Here is a 23,392-nt window from a genome sequence, read left to right on the forward strand (position 1 = left end):
TTTGAAATACTAAAATAATATACCAATTTTTCAAATCTGATGGCAAAATTATAATTTGTTCATATTAATTTTTTCCTTTCCCATCAACAAGCTATTCCTGAACTTTTAGTTTTTAAATAAACAAAACATTTCAATACTTTGAGAATTCTGACGTCAGCCAATTCCAATTATAAAGAGTTAGAGATAAGCAGGCCTGGTGGTACTCATCTATACCCCAGCAACTTGGGAGGCTGAGACAGGAGGACTGCAAATTCAAGGCATCTTGGGCAATAAACAGACCATCTTAAAACAGAAAATAAAAGGGTTGGGGATATAACCCTGTAGTAGAGAGTCCCTGGGTTCAATCCCCAGACTCCCTTCCCCCTGAGGGGAAGAAAAAAAACAAACAAACAAACAAAAAAAAAAAAAAAAAAAACAACACTAGAACTAATAGGGAAAAATATTATCTGTAAGCACATTAATGAAGCCAAGGCAGTCCTGTCTTAATAAACTGTATCAGGGTCAAGCCTGAGCATCCTTACCTTTGCTTACACTCTTGAACTTTATGAACCTCTTTAAGTGGTATTACTCGGAGAGGTTCCTTTTCCTGGCAAAAAAAGCAAATGGCAGATGTATGACATTCATTTTTAACATCCCTTCATCTTATTTGGAGATCTACATGAAAATTATGCCTCCCTAAGCACATCTAAGATATAACCTACCTTCTTAAACCACCCAGCATCAGAATAGCTCAAATTCTATACCCCTCTATGTGCTGTTGTTTGAAATAAAGCTTCCAACTTTAAGGAGTGTTGTTTATTAAAAGCCATGAATCAGACTGGGGTGTGGCTCAGTGGTAGAGCGCTTGCCTTAGCACATGTGAGGCACTGGGTTCGCTCCTCAGCAACACACAAAAAAATAAATAAATAAAATAAAGGTACACACACACACACACACACACACACACACACACACACACGCCATGAACCAGCAGACCTGGTCTCGGAAGCACACTGTATAGTAAGTGAAGTGTGCTACCTCCTCTTTTGGAATGTCACCATGACATACAAGGCACCTGAGCAGCGAACACTCAGCTTAACTTAAATCTATCATTTTACAAATGACACTTTATATAAATATAAATGTTATTTTAACAAGCACCAACTAAGGATTAGGCATGTTAAGTAAGAAAACTAAATGGAAGATAACTGGTTTCTAATAAGATAATATTGATACTACACATAACATTAAAATACTATACCCATATTTCACTGAATATGCTACCATGAGATTAAGACATTATTTTATGTAGGACCAAGAAAAAAATGAAACCATAACAGAATACTTTAATCACAAATTTTCTAAGTTTTACAAAAGTTTTATTTTGAAATGATTTGAGATTATAGGAGATTTACAAAAATAGTACAAAGAATTCTACATATCTTACACCTCATTTCTAAGATATTAATTTTTCCATGTGCTTTAACATCATGCATGTGTATATGACTATATATGAGTATATTTTCCTAAAATGTTTCAAGTTACACTTTAACTACTAAATACTTCAATATATATTCTCTTTCTTTCTTTCTTTCTTTTTTGATATCAGGGATTGAACCCAGGGGCACTTAACCACTGAGCCACATCCCAGTCCTTTATATTCTGTATTTTAAGACAGGGTCTTAGTCACTTTTGAATTTGCAACGCTCCTGCCTCAGCTTCCTGAGCCCTTGGGATTACAGGAGTGTGCCACTGCGCCTGGATTCAGTATGTATTTTCTAAAACACAGACATCCTCTTCTATAACCACAGTACAGTTATGGAAACAATAAACTCATCATTGATGCAATACCGTCACTCTTTTTTCCCCTCAGTACTGGGGATGGAATCTAGGGCCTGGTGCTTGCTAGGCAAGTGCTCTACCACTAAGCTATACCCCCAGGCCACAATACTATTAGCTAATCCACAGACCATATTCTGATTTCTATTTCTATCTTTTGTTCATTTTCCTACCAGATATTTTCCCTTTCTTTCTTTCTTTTCTTTTCTTTTTTTTTTTGTGTATGAAATATTTGCTCATTTCTTGCATTTGAGGTACTCTTCAATGACATTCTTGGCCTGAGGCTGTTTGTGACACACAATCCTTAACCACGAAGTGGCTGCAACCAACCACTTTATGGTTTGCCCTCTCGGTCAGTTTTACAGAGGGTGACCTGTTCTCCTAGTTTCCTGTGTCATCAACCTTCATTAGGTTGATGTGGTGCTCAGCAAGGGCCTCCACCAATTTGAGGTACACAGACTCACTAGAATTGGATGCAAGCACATTAAGATGGGCCTGGTGCTTGTCTAAGGCTCTGGAGGCTGTGTGAATTCCACATGAAAGGCCATCCTGGATGAGGGAGTCTTCAGCACCTCTTGTAAAGAAGCACTGACGTCCGTTACACCTTCTGCAGCAATGGCTTCCTCGGCCATGGCAGTGGGTTCCCAGAGTCTTTAACAAACCACTCCATGCGACTGCGTGGTAGCAGGGAAAGAGCTCTCTCTCTCTCTCTCTTTTTGGTACCAGGGACTAAACTCGGGGCACTTGACCACTGAATCATATCTCTAGCCCTATCTTGCATTTTTACTTAGAGACAAGGTCTCATCGAGTTGCTTAACACCTTGCTTTTGTTGAGGCTGGCTTTGAACTCGTGATCCTCCTGCCTCAGCCTCCTGAACCACTGGGATTACAGGCATGCTCACCAGAGTCCGGCTATCTTTTTTTGAACATTGAAACAATCGTGAATTTATACAGAAACTGAAAAGACAGCATCAAAAAAAAAAAAAAAAAAAAAAAAAAAGGAAAAAAGATTAAAGATTTTCCTGAGTCATTTCAGAGTTGCTGCTGACTTGACTTACACACTACCTCTGAATACTTTAGTGCTTATTTCCTATAAAGATATCCTCTTACATAATTGTATTACAACCTTCAAAGTCAGGACACTGTCCCCAAAATGACTTTTATTAAGGCAAAAGTACTCTGCTCAGAATCAGACTACATCTGTTCGCCATTTCACTTTTCCTTCCTTTAGTATGAACAGTCCCTCCTTCCTTCGTTGACTTTTTTTTTGCGATGCTGGGGATAGAACCCAGGGCTTTGTGCTTGCAAGGAAAGCACTCTACCACTGAGCTATATCCTCAGCCCTATAATCTTGACACTTGTAAAACTACAAGGAGTTACTCTGTAGAATGTTCTTCCTTTGGGTGTATCTGATGTTTCCTCATGATTAGATTCAGATTATGCATATTTGGCAGGAATATCACAAAAGTAAGGCTATATTCTTCTCACACTATTTGGTCAGGAGATAAATGATTTCACTTTTCTCATTACCAACAAAGTTCATTTGAATCAACTGACATCTAATTAAAGAGTTATCTGCCAGGCTCCTTCACTATAAACTTACTCTTTTCCCCTTGTGTTTGGTATCTATATTGTAAATATGTATTTTGAAACTGTAAATATCACATTCTTCACAATACATACAAGTTCATTTACCATTCAACCATGTATTTATATATGTATGGATTCCTACTTTATCCAGTGAGCTGTAATCTGTTATCATCATTGTTTATTTTGATGCTCATGTCCCAAATTTGATGAGGTACCTTTTGGGATAGGCACTGAGGTGTACACAAGTAATCCCAGGGACTCAGGAAGTGAGTTAAGAGGATGACAAAATCAAGACCAGTCTCAGCAATTTAGTAAGACCCTGTCTCAAAATACATAAGTGCAGCTACTGGTTCCTCCAGCACCCCAGCCTGCAGACAACCACTGTAGACTAACGAGCTTCTGCTTGTGTAAGCCAATCTAATAAATTCCTTTTTTATAATTATTTAAAAAAATACACACATATATATAAAAGGACTGGGGATATAGCTCAGTGGTAGGGTACCTCTAGGCTTTTTTTTTTTTTTTTTTTTGGTACTAGAAAAAAAAAAAAAGTGACTTTTGGGTCTTTTTACCTGTCATTTTATGATTTTTTTTTTTTTTTTAATTTCTTTTTCTGTAGTTGTAGTTGTACAGCACGCCTTTATTTTCATGAGGTGCTGAGGATCAAACTCAGTGCCTCACACGCACTAGGCAACGCTCTACCATGAGCTCCAGCCCCAGCCACTGAGTGCATGCTTTCTGACACAAGACATTCCACGCTCCTCTTCCATTTACTGTTCTTATCCCAACTCTACAATCTGCTACTTCTCTTTGGAGCCCCGTTTCTAAAACGGTAATTTTCTTGAGACACAGAGCTAGGGAGTGCATTACACACACACTCACAGAGACATAATACATTTATATCTACATCACTCTCAGTATGCTAAATTACACCAATCCAATTTCAATCTAAACCCAAATTTTCTCCTTTTTCTTATTTGTTACTTCTTTGTTTGACAGAAAGTTGGCTTCTGCTATCCTTAATATACTTCCCCACTTTATCCATAAGTATGTTTATAACCATTCTCCCATCTCTGTCACTACCTTTTCCACCATGAGGATGTCACCTTCCTCTCTGTACTCCATGCTGGGCTATCCCTGTAAGAGGACAAACTCATCCTGTGTGGTTGCTAACTGCCCACACCAAGCTATGCTGGTTACTCCCTCCCTTCCACCCCCACAAAAGCTTCCTAGAAGAGCTGATAGCAGAGATGAAACTTAAAAAAATATTCTCTTCCTATTTTCTAGAGCATCATGCTCAATATATTAGTCACTAGTTATGTGTTAACTATGTCAATTTCAACTAATGAAAATGAAATAAATTCAGTTTTCATTTTAAAATAAAATGAAGTCAATTCCTCAGCTCAGTAGGCACATTTCCAGCACACAAAAGTCACAGGCAGCCACTGGTACTGGACAACACAGGTATCAAACACTCCCAGCTGTGCAGAAGGTTCTACAGGAATGGGGCTCTTCTGGTGCCTTCATTCAAATAAAGTACCTGGTTCCCCTCAACAAGAAGAGGTATAGAACTCATTAATTTATGCAACCACCAATTGCAGGACTCAGGTCAGCTGACGACTTTAAGTAAGGATACTATTCAAACAAGTGAGAAAGGGAATCTCAGTCTCTGATTCTACCTTCAGGTAAGACAGAAACACCTTATATAAAACAACTTAAGAGTCGATCTGAAACAGATAAAGAAAATATCAAAAAGCAGAAATAAAAGGGGCTAACTTGTAGCCTGAAGGGACAACACCTCAGGAGGACACCTGCAGACGGGGGGTCCAATAAGTTTAGATCTTTCACGGCAGAACACCTCTTTGATAATACGGCATTTTCATCTAAGACGCATTTAAGAAATACACCATTAACCAACAGTATCATGATAGAGCAAACTGAACTACAAGTGCTCTCAAAACTAGAAGTTGCTTATTCTAAAAATAGGGAATAGCACAAATCATCCACATCTGCACTGTAACACTTCTCAAGCATTTTTAAAGCAACATTTATGGTGAAGCAACATACCAGTTCAGATTTAAAGTAGCCTATTGTGTTTTCATCCAATTGAAAATATCTTCTCTTCCAGTTTTTCATCTACCAGAAATAAACACAGACACAAGTTTCTAAGAATGTCAAAGGTTAACCACTACTTACTCATTCCACTATGAACCCCCAATCAGAAGAGCAAAGTACTGAAACATCTCCCTACCCTCCCGCAGTAGGCAATCAATGAAACCTAGGCTCTCTCTTGTTACTGTGGCCTTCCTTGAACTTCTGGTTCAAATTTTGGTGTCTGGATTTTAGCTGTTATTATTAGTGAATTTATGATATTTCCTATTTTTAATGCTCTAAATGTGAAAAGGGGGGGCACTTTTCTTTCCTCCTCATTCTCAAAAAGTAAACAACAGGCACAGGAAATGTTATTAAACCACTTTGGGTTTCTCCATCTATAAAACAAAGAAAACTTCTATAAGTACTTTACATGAAATACTTAATGAAGTATTTTATATATTTATAAACACATATTTATACATATTTAAATGTTTTCTATATTTTTGTTAATGAAGTACAGTTTTGTGGGTGTACTGAAACATCTCTAAATGATATTTTGGGACTTGGTAGTAAATCAAAAAGGGATCCCTAATTAACACACAACAGAGCATCACAGCTTAGTGACAATTCTGATTCTACCCCTAGACTCTATAGGGAGAGACCTCTGGCCATTGCCCCCATTTCCCTGCACCTAGAGGAAGTCAAACAGAGCTGCAAGAACTTTCCTTGGGCTGACCTAAGGGAATAGAGTTGCCAGCAAGGGATGAGCAATCAAACAGAACTGCCAAGAGAGTTGCTGGTTTGTTTTTCCCCTCTTCTTTATATTTCAAATTGTAAAGTTTATTTTCTCATGCAATTCTGAAAATTTAGTCCACACAGAAAGAATAAATTAAACTTAAGAAAAGCACTTTGGACCCTTACAAACACTGCTAAGTTTACACTTCCCACTTTCTGGTGGCTGCCCCTTTGCACTAGAGCTCTTTCCCTCACCTGTTCTGGAGGGTACAGAGAATCAACAGGAAAACTTTGCAAAGTAAATTTAAACTGCTAGAAAGGCTCATTTAAACTGATGGTTAGTGGGAATAGGACTTAATTTACCCAGCTGTCCACGGACCAAGGAAATATTGTAACTGCATTATAAACACAGAATAATAACCCCTGGACTATCTCCCGATGCCTTTCCCAGTATGCTAGTCTTCACTTTGGGTCTTCCATAAAATAAAGCCAACAATCTGAATGTTAACTTGCAAGTTTGCTAGTACATTCTCATTTTTTTTAATCTCACATTTTATTAAGTTACTCACCACTGCTCCTTGTTTCACACAATATCCAGCTTTGATAACGGCACTGTCAGGAGGTGGTTTTGGAGTAAAACAAGGAAGATGGCTTTGTGATCGTTTCAAATTATTTCTGTCAACACTCTCGCCACATTCATTTACTTCTTCTTTCTGAAATGGAGCAAAATAAACAAATTTTCTTGCGTGTTTGACTGCAAAGACTACTTTCATTTCATACTGTTACCTACCTTAATGCAGTCAGGAACACAGGTTTTGAAGAGAGGAGTTTTCTAATTAACCTGAGATTCTTAATCATAATTTTCCTACTTTTGATTAAAGCACAAATTTCCACTTCTGTGGTTCTATGAAGTCCTGCCACTAATGCTTTTGTGGGGTGGGGGGTAACTTCCTATTTTGAAATAATTCTACAAATTCTTTACAAGGAAATTTATCACCCTAACCAAAATATATAAGACATCCTCTATCCTACAACCAGATTCCCCAGATAAGAGAATGCACAACTATAGATTACATTACTAAAACCCAAGAAACGGACATTGGTGTACCTACAAACCTAATTCTGATCTTACCAGTTTCAGATGTACTCATTTGTCTATGTGCAATCAGAGAGTTCTACTCAATTTGATCACGTGTAGATCTGTGTAGCCACATCACAATCAAGATACAGAAGGCTTGCTTGTGCTACCCCTTTAGAGATCCTACTCCAATCCTTCCCAGTCATTTACTTGTTCTCTTTGTCTGTAATTCTGACACTTTGAGAATGTAAATGGAAGCATACAGAAAGTATTTCTGAAATTGTTTTTTCCCCCACTCAGAAGAATTCTCTGGAGATTCATCCAGGTTCCTGCTTGTATAAGCAGTTCAACCCTTTCTGCTGCTGCTTTCTATAGTATGAATGTACTATACCAGTTGTTTAACCATTTACCCATGAAACAGCGAGTGAGCTGTTCCAAGCTATTAGGAGAATTAGGAATAAAGCTACTTTTTTTTTTTCTTGGTACTGGAGATCGAACTCAGGGCCTTGTGCTTGCAAGGCAAGCACTCTACCAGATGAGCTATCTCCCTGGCCCTGGAATAAAGCTACTATTAACTTTCCTGTACAGGTTTTATCTGAACATAATAATTCATATCTTTAAGATAAATGCCAAGGATCATGTTGTAGTTTGGACCCATAATACTTTGTACTCTAAAGGCTCACATGTTGAAGGCTTGGTCCTCAACGCAGCAGTGTTCAGAGGCAGGGCCTTCAGGAAGGTGACTGGATTATGAGGGTTCTAACCACTTTCAGTGGATGAAGCATGGAAAGATTCATAATCTGATGGCATTATTGGGAGGTGGCAGAAACTGCAGGAGATGGGGCCTACTTGGAGGAAGTGGGCCACTGGGGGCATCCCCTGGAAGGGTGTATCTTGTCCCTGGCCCATTCCTTGCTTCCTCTCTGCTTCCCAACTGCCATGAGGTAAGCAGCTCTGCCCCACCATGCCCCTTCTGCCATGATGCTCTGCCTCACCGTAGGCCCACAGCAACAGAGTCAGCTGACCATGGGTTAAAATTTTTGAAATGGTGAGCCAAATTAAATCTTTCCTCTTTAAAGTTGTTCTTCTTGGGTATTCTGTCACAGTGACAGAAAGTTGACTTAATACAGAGTACAAATGCTGAGCTGGAGCACAACTGTCAATTTATTTGCATAATAACAAAACAGCAATATCTGCCAAACTCTTTTTTGAGAGTGTCTGAACTATTTAACATTCCCACCAAAAATGGATGAGACACTGTTTTTTCCTCCTTCATGTTAGTATTTGTCTTGTCACCAGTTTTATTTCAGTTATTCTGATAGATATGATATTGTAGTCTTAATTACTTCCCTACTGACTACTCATGGTGAACATCTTTTCATGTGCTTATCAGGATGTGAGTTCCTATTTTAAAATGTCTGTCATGAATTTTGTCTACTTTCTAATTGGATTTTTTTTTTTTTTTTTGGTTTTTTAATTGTTGGATGTAATTTTTGAGTTCTTTACATGTTCTGTATACAAGGTCTTTATTGGCTATGTGGCTTGTAAATATTTTCTCTCAGTCTGTAGCTTTTCTTTTCATCTTCTGAACAAGGTCTCTCACAGGGTAAATATTTTTAATTTTGATGAAGTCCAATTTATCAGTCTTTTCCTTTTGTGATCATGTTTCTGATGTCAAGTCTAAAAATTCTATTTAGTCTTAGATCTTGAATATTTTATATAATGCTCTTTTTCTAAAAGTAAAGTTTTATATTTTATATATAAGAGGTTTTTAGACCTCTAACTATAACAGAATTTCATGTTTCTTAAAGCATTGGCTTGTTTGTTTCAACATCTAACAATTTAAAATCCTACAAATAAGCCAAAGGTATATTTTCAGGAACTCCTAAAATTCAAGAAAAACCTATGTCTGAATTGTATATATATCTTGAGGAATTTTCAACATGTTCTACATTTAGATAGGTGGACAATATTACTTATATACTTAACTCACTGCTTACACAAAACTTACTGAATAAATTCATCATGCAAATGAGATTTAACATCTTCCTGATACTGTTACCTAAATGCTTTATAATGAGTAAATGCTTTATTATTTATGAACTATTGCAAAATAATAAAACAACAAAATTCTTTAGTTTTTAAAAATGGCACCCCCCCCTCAGAATTCAAATTGAAACAGCCAGAGGTATAATATCTAAATAAAACTAAAAATAGCCTTGGCCCTAATGTCAATGCAAGTCACAATACAGGTGAAAGAAGTTTTGTCTAGTTGTATATTAAACCAGAAGTTTAGCAAGTTAAAATCATTACTTTTAGAAAAAAGTAAATACAGATGCAATCCTATTCCATCTTTTTATCCAACTCTGGTAAAAACTAGAAACTTAAAATCCTTTGCCAAGCATAAAGAAAGCATTCAACAGCTAATTAATTAATGTTGTATGATTTTTCTTTCCACTAATCACCGTTCCCTGCTAAAGACCTAAAAAATACAATGTATAATATAATTTAAAAGGTTTGTAAGTTTAGTTTAAGTTCAAAAGATATGAAGATAATGAAAATGTACCAACACTGGCAATAATAATTTCTTTAAAATTCTCGGTTTCTCTTATTATTAGTAATTTAATTTGAACCATAAACTCATTCCCTAAATAGCAAAACAAAAAATTTAACCTTATAAAAAGTAATAATTTCATTAAAAATTGTCTACAAATTTTTGTTATTCATCGTACCCAAGTGAGGCTTAATTTAGCACATCAATACTTTTGGGATACAAATTATATCAATATTCCAGCACTCTCTTCAGTTCACGTAGTACAGGTTGTAGGAAAAACAGGTTTAAAAATTATACATCTTTGCAAACTCTTTGAATCAGCAATTTTATTTCCAAGAACTAATCTTTTAGATAATACCAATAATGTCTCTAAAGTTTAAGTTGTAAGAATGTATATAAAAGAAGAAAGATAATGAAAAAGAACTCTATTTGTCCAACAACAGAGTGTTTGTAAATTCTGGTAAATTCATGGCAGAACTACTATATAGTCATTAAAAATGATATGGAAAGTTGGGCACAGTGGTGTGTTCTAATAATCTCAGTGACAGAAGGCTGAGGTAAGAGGAGAAAAAATTCAAGGTCAGTCTCAGCAACTTCATAAGACTTTGTCCCAAAATAAAATTTTGAAAAAAAAAAAGGACTGAGGATATAGCTCAGTTGTGAGGGGGGGCACCCCTGGGTTTAATTACCAGTAGTGAAGAAAATTAAAAAAGCAGAATAACTTCAGATGATTTGGAAAATGTTTGTGATGTAAGTGGAAAATACCTAATATATAATTCATAGCTCCATTTCTGGGGGATAATGTACAAAGAAGGCCCAGAGAAAACATAAAAAGAATTAAATTTTTTTAAATCTGTAATTTCCATTTTTTTAAGTTATAAACATATACTTTGGAAATAAACACAAATATAGAAGTTTTTTTTTATAGTAATGAGTATCTCATTAGTTTAGTAAAGATGCATTGTTTTGTTTTAATTTTATTTTTTAAAAAATTTTTTTAGTTGGAAATGGACACAATATTTTTACTTTATTTATTTTTATGTGATGCTGAGGATGGAACCCAGTGCCTTCCTTACATGCGCTAGGCAAGCATTCTACCACTGAGCCACAGACCCCAGACCCCACTTATTTGGTTTTGATGACAATATAAAAATCAATAAAATAACAAGACCCTCACACAATAGAAGTATTTATTACCTGAGTTGGAGTAATGATGGGTACACCACCAACAATATCAGTTCTGTAAGACACTTGCTTCTTCCCACATTCACCCTGACGACTTGGATTATCTGAGTTAGACTGCGAGTCTGACTGCTTTGGTACCTGAAACAAAGTTAATCAGTTTGTAACCAGCATTTTACATGCAACACTCTATCACAGAATTTCCAATTGTTTGTTTATATATGATTGACAAACATATATGGAGGTGTATATGCCCACTCCTTTAGGTTCTCACATTAATTTTCTGATGCAGTAATGCTTTATAACACAGTCATCAAATACTGAGTGCTTACTTGGCGCAGGTACTGCTTGATCCAGTTCCTCACTGCTCCTTCTTGCCAACCCTATGCAGAGGGGCAATATCTCCATTTGAAAAGAAACAGAGGCTTAGAGGCATTATGAAACAGGCTCAGATCCTGGCTGTATTAGATCTAGCCAAGTTTGTGTGACTCTACCAAACCACCACAGGCCCTGCTCACTAGAGCACTTAGAGTGCATTGCAGATCTTTGCTGCTATCTCCATTTCCTCCATTCCTACTTGATTCTGCAAGGCCTGGGGGTCCGGGATCACGGCACAGTCATCTTTACTGGTTTCAAGAGAGTCTATTTCCAAACACACGATAAAGGCTAAGACTGGGTCAATAAACACATTTAAAATCAGCAGGAAAAATAACAAAATTCCTAAGATATATTTAAAAAAAATCAACATATTCAAAATAACACAATACCAGAAATTTAAAGATGGGATTCCAATTCTGGAATCAATGATAAATCACTCGTAAGTATAAACAAATAATGACTGTGAGAAGAATAGGAGAATCTCATACATGAATGCCTCACTGACATGGAATCAAAGATTTCAGAGTCTCACAAATATTTAACATACACTTTAGCTTTTATGTGTGGCCCAATCAGGGAATAAAGTACTCAGATAATCATTTTTTGTCCATAGACTGCTAAACATGTGGTCTGAACTTTTTTTTTTTTTTTTTTTGTACTAGGGATTGAACCCAGGGGCACTTAACCACTGAGCCACAGTCCTCGCCATTTTTATATATATTATGTAGAGACAAAGTCTCACCAAGTTGCTCAGGGCCTCACTATGTTGCTGAGGCTGGCTTTGAACTCTCAATCCTCCCTCTTACTTCAGCATCCCAAGCTGCTGAGATTACAGGCTTGCAGCACAACACCCAGCTTGTGGTCTGAATTTTAGAAAAATTTTAAGGCTATGAATAAAATGTAGTAAAACACACAACATCAATTATGATATTCAACATGATTTAAAGGACATTTTGGGATCTTGCAGTCTTTTAGAAACATGACAAATACTACTGAAAATCACAAAAGTAGTGGTATAAAAAATTTAAGATTAAATAATTTGTCAGTCACATAGTCAATCTGTTAACAAACTCCCAGGAGAACTACAGGGAACTCCATTCACGCTGTTTTCAAAGTCCCTAACCATGCACCAGTGTGATCCCAAGGTAGAGTGGGTTCTCAAACTGAAATGTGCACAAGGTATCACCGGGATCATTACTGAAAACTTCAGATTCTCAGGCTTCATATTCAGAAATTCTGTTTAAAAAATCTATAGTGCATTCCCCAAAAATTACACTGTAAGCGAAAACAATAGATGTTTTTGAGGGATGTTCACAAACCATAGTTCAAGAAACATGGCTCCAAACCTGTCCTCTTTTTTTATATGATGCTACTCTCACTAGTTTATAGAAAAGCAGGTATTTCACGCAGACAAGGATTTACAAAGCAGCTTTTTTGCAAAATAATTAGCCAACATAGACCATGGGTATGAGAGGATGTTGAGCTGTAGCAGATCCCAATCCATACAAATACAAACATGGACATAACTGTTTATGGATATAAATGACTTGTCTCATGGTGACCTTTATAACTCCCTCTTCTCTCCCTTAAAGGCCACCCTGCCTCCCTCCCTGATGATGCTTCCACTCAGTCTTTGGGCCCAATCCTTCAGCTTCTGGTGTGAACTTATATTACAATGCCAGATACTGGCAGAAACAAAGAAGAAAGAGACCAGGAAAGAAAGAAAGTGAATCCTGGATGCCTCAAGTTCTTAAGACACTACACATTTTAGAGTGCTTTTTAAAGTACAGTAGTGGACAGAATTTTAGTTGTCAACTAAAAATAGAACATCATGCCTCAGAACAATCTGCTGAGGAAACATACATTTTTCTAATAAACAGTATCAAGTATCTCAATTATTTTGACAGTGAAAACATTGCCTTTTATCTGACTGAAAACCAAAAACAGCATTAAGAGAATCTGAAACCAGAAAGTAAATGATCTCTTCAACTGCACTGGACTAAGATACGCTGCTAAGAGGAGACCCATAAAGAAAAGCAGTAGTTGCTTCTTTTTTCAAGAAGTTGAGAATTCAGCTATATATGGTAATTTCCTATCTTTAGTGTAACTCAAAAATACACCAAAATTTATATTAGGCTTTTACTGTTTTTCTTCCAGAATTACAGTATATTAAAAATTCTCCCCTATGCTATTAAACCCACTGCTTCCAATTTGTCCTTATAATAAAATCAAAAGTTAAATATAGCATAATTCCAATGTTCAAGTCCAATAATTAACTCAGAATTGCATTTTGTAACAAAAACTATCTAAATTATAATTACCTTATTCTTAAGATAATTCTTATTATATTCTTAAGAATAAGACTAGCCAAATATCCATAAATACACATAACTCCCTTCAAAATTATAGGTACTTGGGCTTGGAGAAGTGGCCCAGCAGTAGTATACACAAAGCCCTGGGATCAAGCCTCAGTACCACACCCACACAAAAAAAATACATTTTAATTTTTTTTTTTTTTTTTAATTTAGACACTCTGAATAAAAGTTGGTCAAAATTCAGCCATTAAGCTAAATTTTCAGGAACCTCTAGCCACAAGTTTCCAAATCAGTCATTTGTTAATAAGAATCAGAAAAGTGGTCTCACAGGGCAGGGTGAGAGCAAGTGTCAGACACTGAGGATTTGAATATATTCTTAGCATGCATTTCCTTATGACCCTAATGGTAAAAATTCCAATAGTAAAAAATGAAAAGGTAAAAATAATTAAGAGAATGAAGAGATTATGAATAAAGTAGACTTTGGCATTTATATGGAAACAAATGGAAATGCTCCATATTTCTCAAAAATTAAAGGGAAGGCTGATGTTCAATTTATTAATTAGACAGTGCTTGAAGACTAAAACCTAAAATGTTCAGACACAAATTCCTGGACCTATGATTATTCTGAGTGCTCTCCACCTGAGCTGCCAGTTGAAAATACTACTTTAAAGCAGAAGGCCCAGCCAACCCTCTTGAGCACGTACACCATTTTGTTAGAACCAAGGTCCTAATATTCAGCTCACACTTCAACTTGCTCTCAGTTGACATTGCGGGGGTGGGAGAATTAAACTTGAGTTTTTAACCACAACTTCAAAAAAGATTAATATTTAGATTAAAATCCAATATTGACTTTTAAATTAAAACCTATGGTAAAGCTAAGCATGGTGGCACACTCCTATACTCCCAGCTACAGCTACTTGGGAGGCTGAGGCAGGCAGGAGGATCAAAATTTGACTTGGCAACTTAGCAAGATCCTACTTCAAAATAAAAAATAAAAAGGGTTGGATATAGCTCAGTGGTAGAAAACCCTGGGTTCAAATCCTAGGACTGCAAAAAAAGGGGGTGGGGAATCAACTATGGTAGAAAAAGACACCAATATGGTGGGTTTCTGATTAGAAATAAACCATACGTATTTTGGACATCCCTTAATAACCAATAAGGGCAGAAACCACCACATTGATGTTATAAACATAGTTAGCTGAAAGTATATTTTTAATTTTGACTTTGACACTAATCATTGGATATTCCCTTCAAAGTTGTTTCTATCACTTCTGTTGTTGTCCTTGTTTAAAAATAAGAAAAAAAAATTCAAATGGCAGCCACCAACCTACATTCTCATGGACTCAAAGAAATCATGGACAATGGTGTTGGAGGATAGTGCACTGAGATGGCAAAGTACTATAATTAGGATGCAGTTAAATAATCATCATTCTTTTATCCACAACCCTCTCATTACCTCTACATTGAAACCACACTCTCAAACTCTAATTTTGGATTTCTAAAAATTTTTAATTTATATGTGACAGAGTATTCAGTAGACCACTAAATTATACAGTTGACCAAAACTGGAGTGATCCCATAGGAAGTTAAACTGCACTTGTATTAAAAAGGAAATTTTGATTTTTTCAAAGGCTCTACATGTAAATCACCAGCAATTTCCATAGGAAAGTTATGAAAAATTAGAAGTTTTACATCCTGATACACTAAAATGTGTAAAATGCATATGAAATAAAAATTGGTTTAAGGTTTTTGTAAAAAATAAACATAAAATATGCCTTATTAAAGGATGTGACATTCTTACATTGCTCTCCTGAGTTAAATGTGTATCTAAAGTTGACTTTTGAGTGTTATCAATTCCATATCTATTTTAATGTAATTATAATCACTTATTGGTGAGTGAAGGATTTCTATATATTCTAAAAATGAGAAAAACTGAAAGCATTCCCCCTAAAAACTGGAACAAGGCAGGGATGCCCTCTTTCACCACTTCTATTCAATATCGTCCCTGAAACTCTAGCCAGAGCAATTAGACAGACCAAAGAAATTAAAGGGATGTGAATAGGAAAGGAAGAACTCAAACTATCCCTATTTGCTGATGATATGATTATATAGAGGAACCAGGAAATTCCACCAGAAAACTTTTAGAACTCATAAGTGAATTCAGTAAAGTAGCAGGATATAAGATCAATGCACATAAATCTAATGCATTTTTATACATAAGTGATGAATCTTTGGAAAGAATAATTAGGAAAACTACCCCATTCACAATAGCCTCGAAAAAAATAAAATACTTGGGAATCAATCTCACAAAAGAGGTAAAAGACCTCTACAATGAGAACGACAGAACACTAAAGAAAGAAATTAAAGAACACCTTAGAAGATGGAAAGATCTCCCATGTTCTTGGATAGGAAGAATTAATATTGTCAAAATGGCCATACTACTGAAAGTGCTATACAGATTCAATGCAATTCCAATTAAAATCCCAATGACGTACCTTACGGAAATAGAGAAGCAATTATGAAATTCATCTGGAAGAATAAGAAACCCAGAATAGCTAAAGCAATCCTTAGCAGAAAGAGCGAAGCAGGGGGTATTGCAATACCAGATCTTCAACTCTATACAAAGCAATAATAACAAAAACGGCATGGTATTGGTACCAAAATAGAAAGGTAGATCAATGGTACAGAATAGAGGACACGGACACAAACCCAAATAAATACAATTTTCTCATACTAGACAAAGGTGCCAAAAATATGCAATGGAGAAAAGATAGCCTCTTCAACAAATGGTGCTGGGAGAACTAGAAATCCATATGCAACAGAATGAAACTAAATCCGTATCTCTCACCGTGCACGAAACTAAACTCAAAATGGATTAAGGACCTTGGAATCAGAGCAGAGACCCTGCATCTTATAGAAGAAAAAGTAGGTCCAGATCTTCAACATGTCGGCTTAGGACCAGACTTCCTCAACAAGACTCCCATAGCACAAGAAATAAAACCAAGAATCAATAACTGGGATAGATTCAAACTAAAAAGCTTTCTCTCAGCAAAGGAAACTATCAGCAATGCGAAGAAAGAGCCTACAGAGTGGGAGAATATCTTTGCCAATCATACTTCAGATAGAGCACTAATCTCCAGAATCTATAAAGAACTCAAAAACTCTACACCAAGAATGCAAATAACCCAATCGACAAATGGGCTAAGGAAATGAACAGACATTTCACAGAAGAAGATCTACAAGCAATCAAGAAACATATGGAAAAATGTTCAACATCTCTAGTAATAAGAGAAATGCAAATCAAAACTACACTAAGATTCCATCTCACCCCAATTAGAATGGCGATTATCAAGAATACAAGCAAGAACAGGTGTTGGTGAGGATGTGGGGAGAAAGGTACACTCATACACTGCTGGTGGGGCTGCAAATTAGTGCAGCCACTCTGGAAAGCAATGTGGAGACTCCTTAGAAAACTTGGAATGGAATCACCATTTGACCCAGCTATCCCACTCCTTGGCCTATACCCAAAGGACTTAATATCAGCATACTACAGAGATACAGCCACCTCAATGTTCATAGCTGCTCAATTCACAATAGCCAGATTGTGGAACCAACCTAGATGCCCTTCAATTGATGAATGGATAAAGAAACTGTGGTATATATATATAATGGAATATTACTTAGCCATAAAGAATGATAAAATTCTGGCATTTGCAGGCAAATGGATGAAATTGGAGAATATCATGCTAAGTGAGATAAGCCAATCTCAAAAAACCAAAGGATGAATGCTCTCGCTGATAAGTGGATGATGACACATAATGGGGGGTGGGAGGGGTTAGTGTTAGGGTTAGGGAGGGGGGCAAGAATGGAGGAAGGACTGTATAGAGGGAAAAGAGGGGTGGGAGGGGTGGGGGAAAGGGAAAAAATAACAGAATGAATCAAACATTACCCTAAGTAAATTTATGATTACACAAATGGTACGCCTTTACTCCACGTACAGAGAAACAACATGTATCCCATTTGTTTACAATAAAAAGAGTCAAAATCTTAAAAAATAAATAAATAAAAACGAATCATAAGAACATGAAAACCATTACCAGCAAACTTACCTTAAAAATTAAAAATGTCAGGGGATGTACCAGGGAATGAAACTGATTAAATTACATTACGTACATGTACAAATACATTACAATAAATTTTGCTATTATGCATAATTAAACCAATAAGAAAACTAAAAATTTCAACATGAAATAAAGCTGCAAAACCACAAAAGCTAATTAAAAATTCACATTTTAAAACATTATCCAATCCCTAATCAGCTTTGATTTTATGCTAAAAGGTTTAAATGACAGTTTCATCCTATAAATAACTTAAGACACAGCAAGTCAAAACCCCCAAAATGGTAAAAAGCCTGAAACCATTCACTACCTTTTCTCTTAAAACACTAAAAAAGGAGTGCTGCTTCTTGTTGTAAATTATATATAAAAAAAAAAAAAAAAAAAAAAAAAAAATCAATTCAGTAAAGATACCATATACTGTCTTTATTTTTCAAGTAGAGAATATTTACTGGGTTAAAAACGATCAATTAAAACCTTTTAAGAATATATACTTCTGAATCAGTTCAAAATATTGCTTTCCTAAAACTGCAAATCCAAAATAACTTCTGCTTTAGGTACATCAGAGGCAGTATGTGGGTGTTTTCTGTCATGTGGTGACAGGCTGTTATAAAGACAAAAAATTCAACTCACCTGTGAGCACAGTTTTAGCTATAGTAACTCTTAGGCTGTGATGTAAATGTGGAATCATGCCCTTTAGAAGGAAACTAAGAGGTGACTAACAAGCTGACTTGCAGGGAGCATGTTCCTTGAGAGTAAGCTGTTTAGGGCCAGTAAGTAACCACACTATTAAAACACCCTTCAGTTGGCACAATCCCCACAGAACTCCTTCCCAAGCTTTTCTGGGCAGCCTACAATGTTTCTCTGTAGTGTGCAAGGAGAAGGTGCAGCGAGGCTCAGTCAGGGAGTACACCCCATGCCCTTGCTCATTAGCATCAGTAGTAAACCAGCTCTGAAAAACTGGAACAGAACATCAAGAGGGGCCCTTTGTTCACTGCACCTCAGAGCTAAGCTCCAAAGCCTGATTGGCTGTCCTGGGCACCCAGTCGAAAGTTTAGCAGCTCTGAAATCTTTAGAAGTCATTTAATCTTTCTAAGCCTCACTTTTTAGGTAAAACTTTCAATCCAACGCCTGTCACAGTATATTAATAAATATTACTGTTCATCAGAAAACAACCAAAAAAAAAAGAGCTCATGTTGGAAGCAAAGAGGCTGCAACATTGGAAGAAGGTCCGAAGAGCATGAAGCTCTGGCATTGAAGGGAAAAGTGCAGGAAAAGGAAGAAAGCTAGCGCCTGAGGGCAACTTGCTAGGGCCACCTGAGCAGAACCATCCAGCTGCCACAGTTCTTCCCACCAGATCCCTGCACTGCGCCTCATTGCTCAGCCCTTCATCTCCCCTTGTCTTGCTCCCATCTTCAACTCCTGCCCTATCAGGGCTTAGGCCTATTCCCATCACCTGGGTAGGTGGAAGGAAGCCTCTTATCCTACTCTGGAAGAAAAACAACATGCCCTCAAGGTGCAACTCTGCAAGCTGTAGCTTGTATTTCCCCCAGTAACATTAGCATAAGGCATGGTTAAAATCTTCAGTGATATATGTCCTTATCAGGAACACAATGGATGAAAAGGCATTTGTGGGCAGATGAAATGTCTGATGGTAACCAGGTACAAGAGAAAGCTTTCACATTTTGAACATCTGTCTTTTAAACAAAGCTCGAGTATGTGACCTGATAGCAAGCTGGGGACATTTGGTAGGTACATTTTCAAAATGTAATGATTACTTCAAGACACTGAAAATTGTTCAAAAAAGTTCCAAATACTTACTGTAATTTTTATAGCTTTGTTCAACACATTTACCCATTCTACTAGATCTTGCTGATCGTTGGCTTGTAGGAAGTATTTCCTCATTCCTGCATTCATAACTGTAGAAAGAAAAAATAAACATGAAATATTGTACTGTCACTTCTAAATTTGTTTGCAGTGGTTGAAAAATCTTGCTAGATTCAACACTGTGACTCTCTTAGATTTGACAAAATATATTTGCCCATATAAAATACTCTTCTTACTACCCAATTACATAGGGAAAATTCTTTTTATGGGCACATTTTTCATTAAATGAATATACCACAACATAGTGAGTCAATCCCCTAACAACAGACACTCAAGCTATTTCTAATTTTTGAAATTGGATAAAATACCAAAATAAAACATATCTTTCTCCACATTTGGACTAGTATTTCTATGGGACAGTTTTCTTGACAATTTGCTGGTCACAGGGAATTCATTTAAAATGTTTACAGGTATTAGCATACTGTCTTGTGAAAAGTCTGAATCCATTTACACTGCTCCCAACAGTGTGTACAAAGCCCTCTTTACTTACTCCTCACCAGGACTGGTTATTAGCACCTATGCTAGTTAAAGACCTCCTGTTTTCAGCCCCAGGGCTCTGGGATACTGGGGCTGGGTGTCTGCACAAAGCACTCCCTAGGTTTTCTGGCAAGCTGGGATCATGTTCTGCCAATGGGAAGTACTGGTGGAAGCCTGAAAGGTGGAGTGGGGAGGACAAGAGAGGATACTCTTGCCAACTCTGCTCTTGACCTCCCTACCTCCCTCTAACAGCAGCACACAACTAGCTACTGCTGCTCCCCACACTGTCCTGGCAAGATGCCCTCAGGTACCAATTAGTAGTTCCCTGCTGGCTGCTCCTCCAAGTCCTAGGTGATATACTACCTCTTTATTTTTGTGGAGCTGCTTCACACAGTTTCTAATTTATGGGTAACTTGAACATTACCTTTGTGCTCTTTCAGCCTTTCAAGATTTAAGTAACCTAGTCCCTATAATAATTCCTTTGGGATTTAAATACCTTATGTGGTGTATGCTTGACTGGACTTTGACTGATAGAGCAATCTTTGACAACCTAATCAGTGGATAATTATACCGTGTTTAAATCTGAATTTCTTTGATTATTGGGACAAATTACCTTGGCATATTTATTGGTCATTTGTATTTGCTTTGTGAGCTTTATTTTCTTTATTCATATATCTCCTGAGTTGTCCATTTATTGTCTACTAATTTATATGCACCTCTGTAGTAACCTTTTCTGTTTTACTAAAGTACTTTCCCTAATCTGTCATTTGTGTATTTTCACTCTGTTCATGGTATCTTTGCTCAAACTCAAATAGTCTACCAATTTTTCCTTTAACATCTCTAGATTTCATATATTTAGAAAACTTCCCTTAAGATTAAAAAAATAAAGACTGGGATCCTAGTTAGAATAAGATATACTCCAAATTTATATAAAGGTAAAAAAGACTCACTTTCAAGTATAACTAAAAAGAATAAAAATTCAAATGTAAAAAAAGATTAGAAAAAGTAGAACTTTCTTTTTTCTAGCCCTTAGGAGTTTCCTTTAAAAAAAAAAAAAAAAATCTTTGTACACATGGAGCTTCTAATACAATTTGCATATACCCTTTAGGGACTAGGGCTATTTATAAAGCAAAGCACATATGCATAGATAGTTGGTACAAACTATCATAGTTAATTCTTGAATTAAAGCTATTTATTATATAAAATGTGCATTTATTTTTAAAAACATAAATATTATAACAGAAGCTAAAGCATGTGAATAGCTACATTGTTGGAATTGTTAAAATATAAAAATAACTTTCAAAACTCTGCACCAGAAGTTGAAATGATGTACTAGCATCCAGCTGAATAAGACTGAGAGAAGCGAAAAATGAAAACTCTCAAGGGAAAAAAGTTACCAAATACACAAGATTTTGAAATTGAAACCAGAACCAAACCAGAACTTCCTTGATTAAAGTGAGGGTTTCTGAAAGAAAATAAAAATGTATCCATGAAGTGCCACTGAACAACTACTCTGGAAACTAGACATTAACACACTGCAAACTGTTCCTTTATATTCTAAAGGCTGGAGAAATTAGAAATATCATAAAGATAAAATTTTAAGATAAACTAGTGAGTTACATATGTCTAGAAAGAACATTATGTCAATATACAACTTGTGGTTTTACCTCCTAGCTGCTAGTACAGTATGGTTTTAGACTCTCACAGAGTTGAAGCTCAGCCCTCACAATGGTTTCTCACCCTCAATGTTGTTTTGGGCATTTACTCAGAATGCTGAAGTGTTTGAAAATCTCAACATTTATTAATATGCTAAACCTGGTACAAAGTTAAAGTTTAAGACATATATTTCTGAATGAATAACGTTTCTATAAGAACCTCTTCTAACAGTGATGGGCTGACAGACTGGCTCCATGGAAATGTTACAGGCAAGGTCATATGGGCAATGACTAAACAGACTCCATTTTGCTAAGACTCCATGTTATGTAGGAAATACTTCTCCCTTGGAAAGCCCTGCCTCTGTACCCATCATCAGTTACTTAGCATGACATGTCTGGCAATACAAAATGACAATTCTTATATAATGAAAAATTGTTCTCTTTTTGATTCCTATTTTTCTTAAACAATGTACCATGTTAATGGTGATGTCAACAGTGATTGCTTAGATGTTAGTAACCATTCTTTCGTTTGGACCCAAGTAAGGTCATTTTGACCCACTTCCCCCTCTGCTAATAATTTCAGATCTCATGATGTTAGTTTGTAATTTTAAATCACAGCAACAGATACTTATGATTGATGTACTAATGGTGTAGAAACCCCTGCAACCCAAAGGTCAGGGCTGTTTCCAGTAGCCATTTTGGGGCATCATGTGAGACAGTCAGCTGGCTGGCTAATAAAGACTCTTAAATTTGGACTTTTCAGTGGTCATTGGTCTGTTCTTAAAATTGTGTCCCACAACACTAAGAGAAGAAAGTGAGGCTGACGAATCTCTAAAAAAGACTTCTGGCACACCTTGAAGTCTGAATAAAAACTCACATACTTTTTATTATTTCACAGCAAGAGAGGTGTAGTGATCTGCTGCAGAAAAAAAATAAATAAATGAAAGCTTGCAATCAGTAAGATCCAACTGGCTGATGCTCTTACAAGCAGAATCATCCCATAAACATCATCTGACTACTGAGCCCTGTTTTCTACATCTATGGAAAAAAAAAAAAAAAAAAAAAGCTACCTACCCCTTCCTTGAGAGATGGAGATGATACATGCAAAGACCTAGCACAAGCTTGGGACAGATTATTGTTCTCCATCATCATACTCTGGAGATTTTCAAGAACTACAGAAGTACTGTGGAAAATATAAAGCAAATCACTGAAGAGCGGTACATTTGCACTATCAGAGGGAAGAGGAAACAGGGAAAGAAACTCTGATTAAAAACAAACAAAGAGCAGAACTAGGACTCCTCCAGCTGGGGCTGCAGCTCAGGGGTGGAGTGCTTGCCTAGCATATGTGAGGCACTGGGTTCAATCCTCAGCACCACATAAAGATGAATAAATAAAATGGAGGCATTGTGTCCATTTACAACTAAAAAAATTAAAAAAAAAAAAAAAAAGAACTAGGACACCTGTGTTGCCATGCACTTGAACCCCAGGGTTCATCATGAACAGATGAACAGTGA

At 36.4% G+C, this 23,392-nt stretch overlaps 1 protein-coding gene across 4 annotated transcripts in view; it reads right to left on the reverse strand.

Annotated features, from left to right (window-relative positions):
* The window catches only part of PLEKHA1 (pleckstrin homology domain containing A1), a 69,580-nt gene that overhangs the window by 8,317 nt on the left and 37,871 nt on the right, over positions 1–23,392 (reverse strand). For all 4 annotated transcript variants that reach the window (XM_079138481.1, XM_079138484.1, XM_079138483.1 and 1 more), the window contains 5 exons: positions 19,681–19,778; positions 11,067–11,192; positions 6,807–6,950; positions 5,476–5,544; positions 522–586 (listed from right to left, as the gene is read on the reverse strand). In XM_079138481.1, coding sequence (XP_078994607.1) covers positions 522–586; positions 5,476–5,544; positions 6,807–6,950; positions 11,067–11,192; positions 19,681–19,778 — 502 coding nt within the window. The remainder of the gene's footprint in view (positions 1–521; positions 587–5,475; positions 5,545–6,806; positions 6,951–11,066; positions 11,193–19,680; positions 19,779–23,392) is intronic.

Source organism: Sciurus vulgaris, assembly GCF_902686455.1.
Source record: "Sciurus vulgaris genome assembly, chromosome: 4".
Taxonomy (NCBI): Eukaryota; Metazoa; Chordata; class Mammalia; order Rodentia; family Sciuridae; genus Sciurus; species Sciurus vulgaris.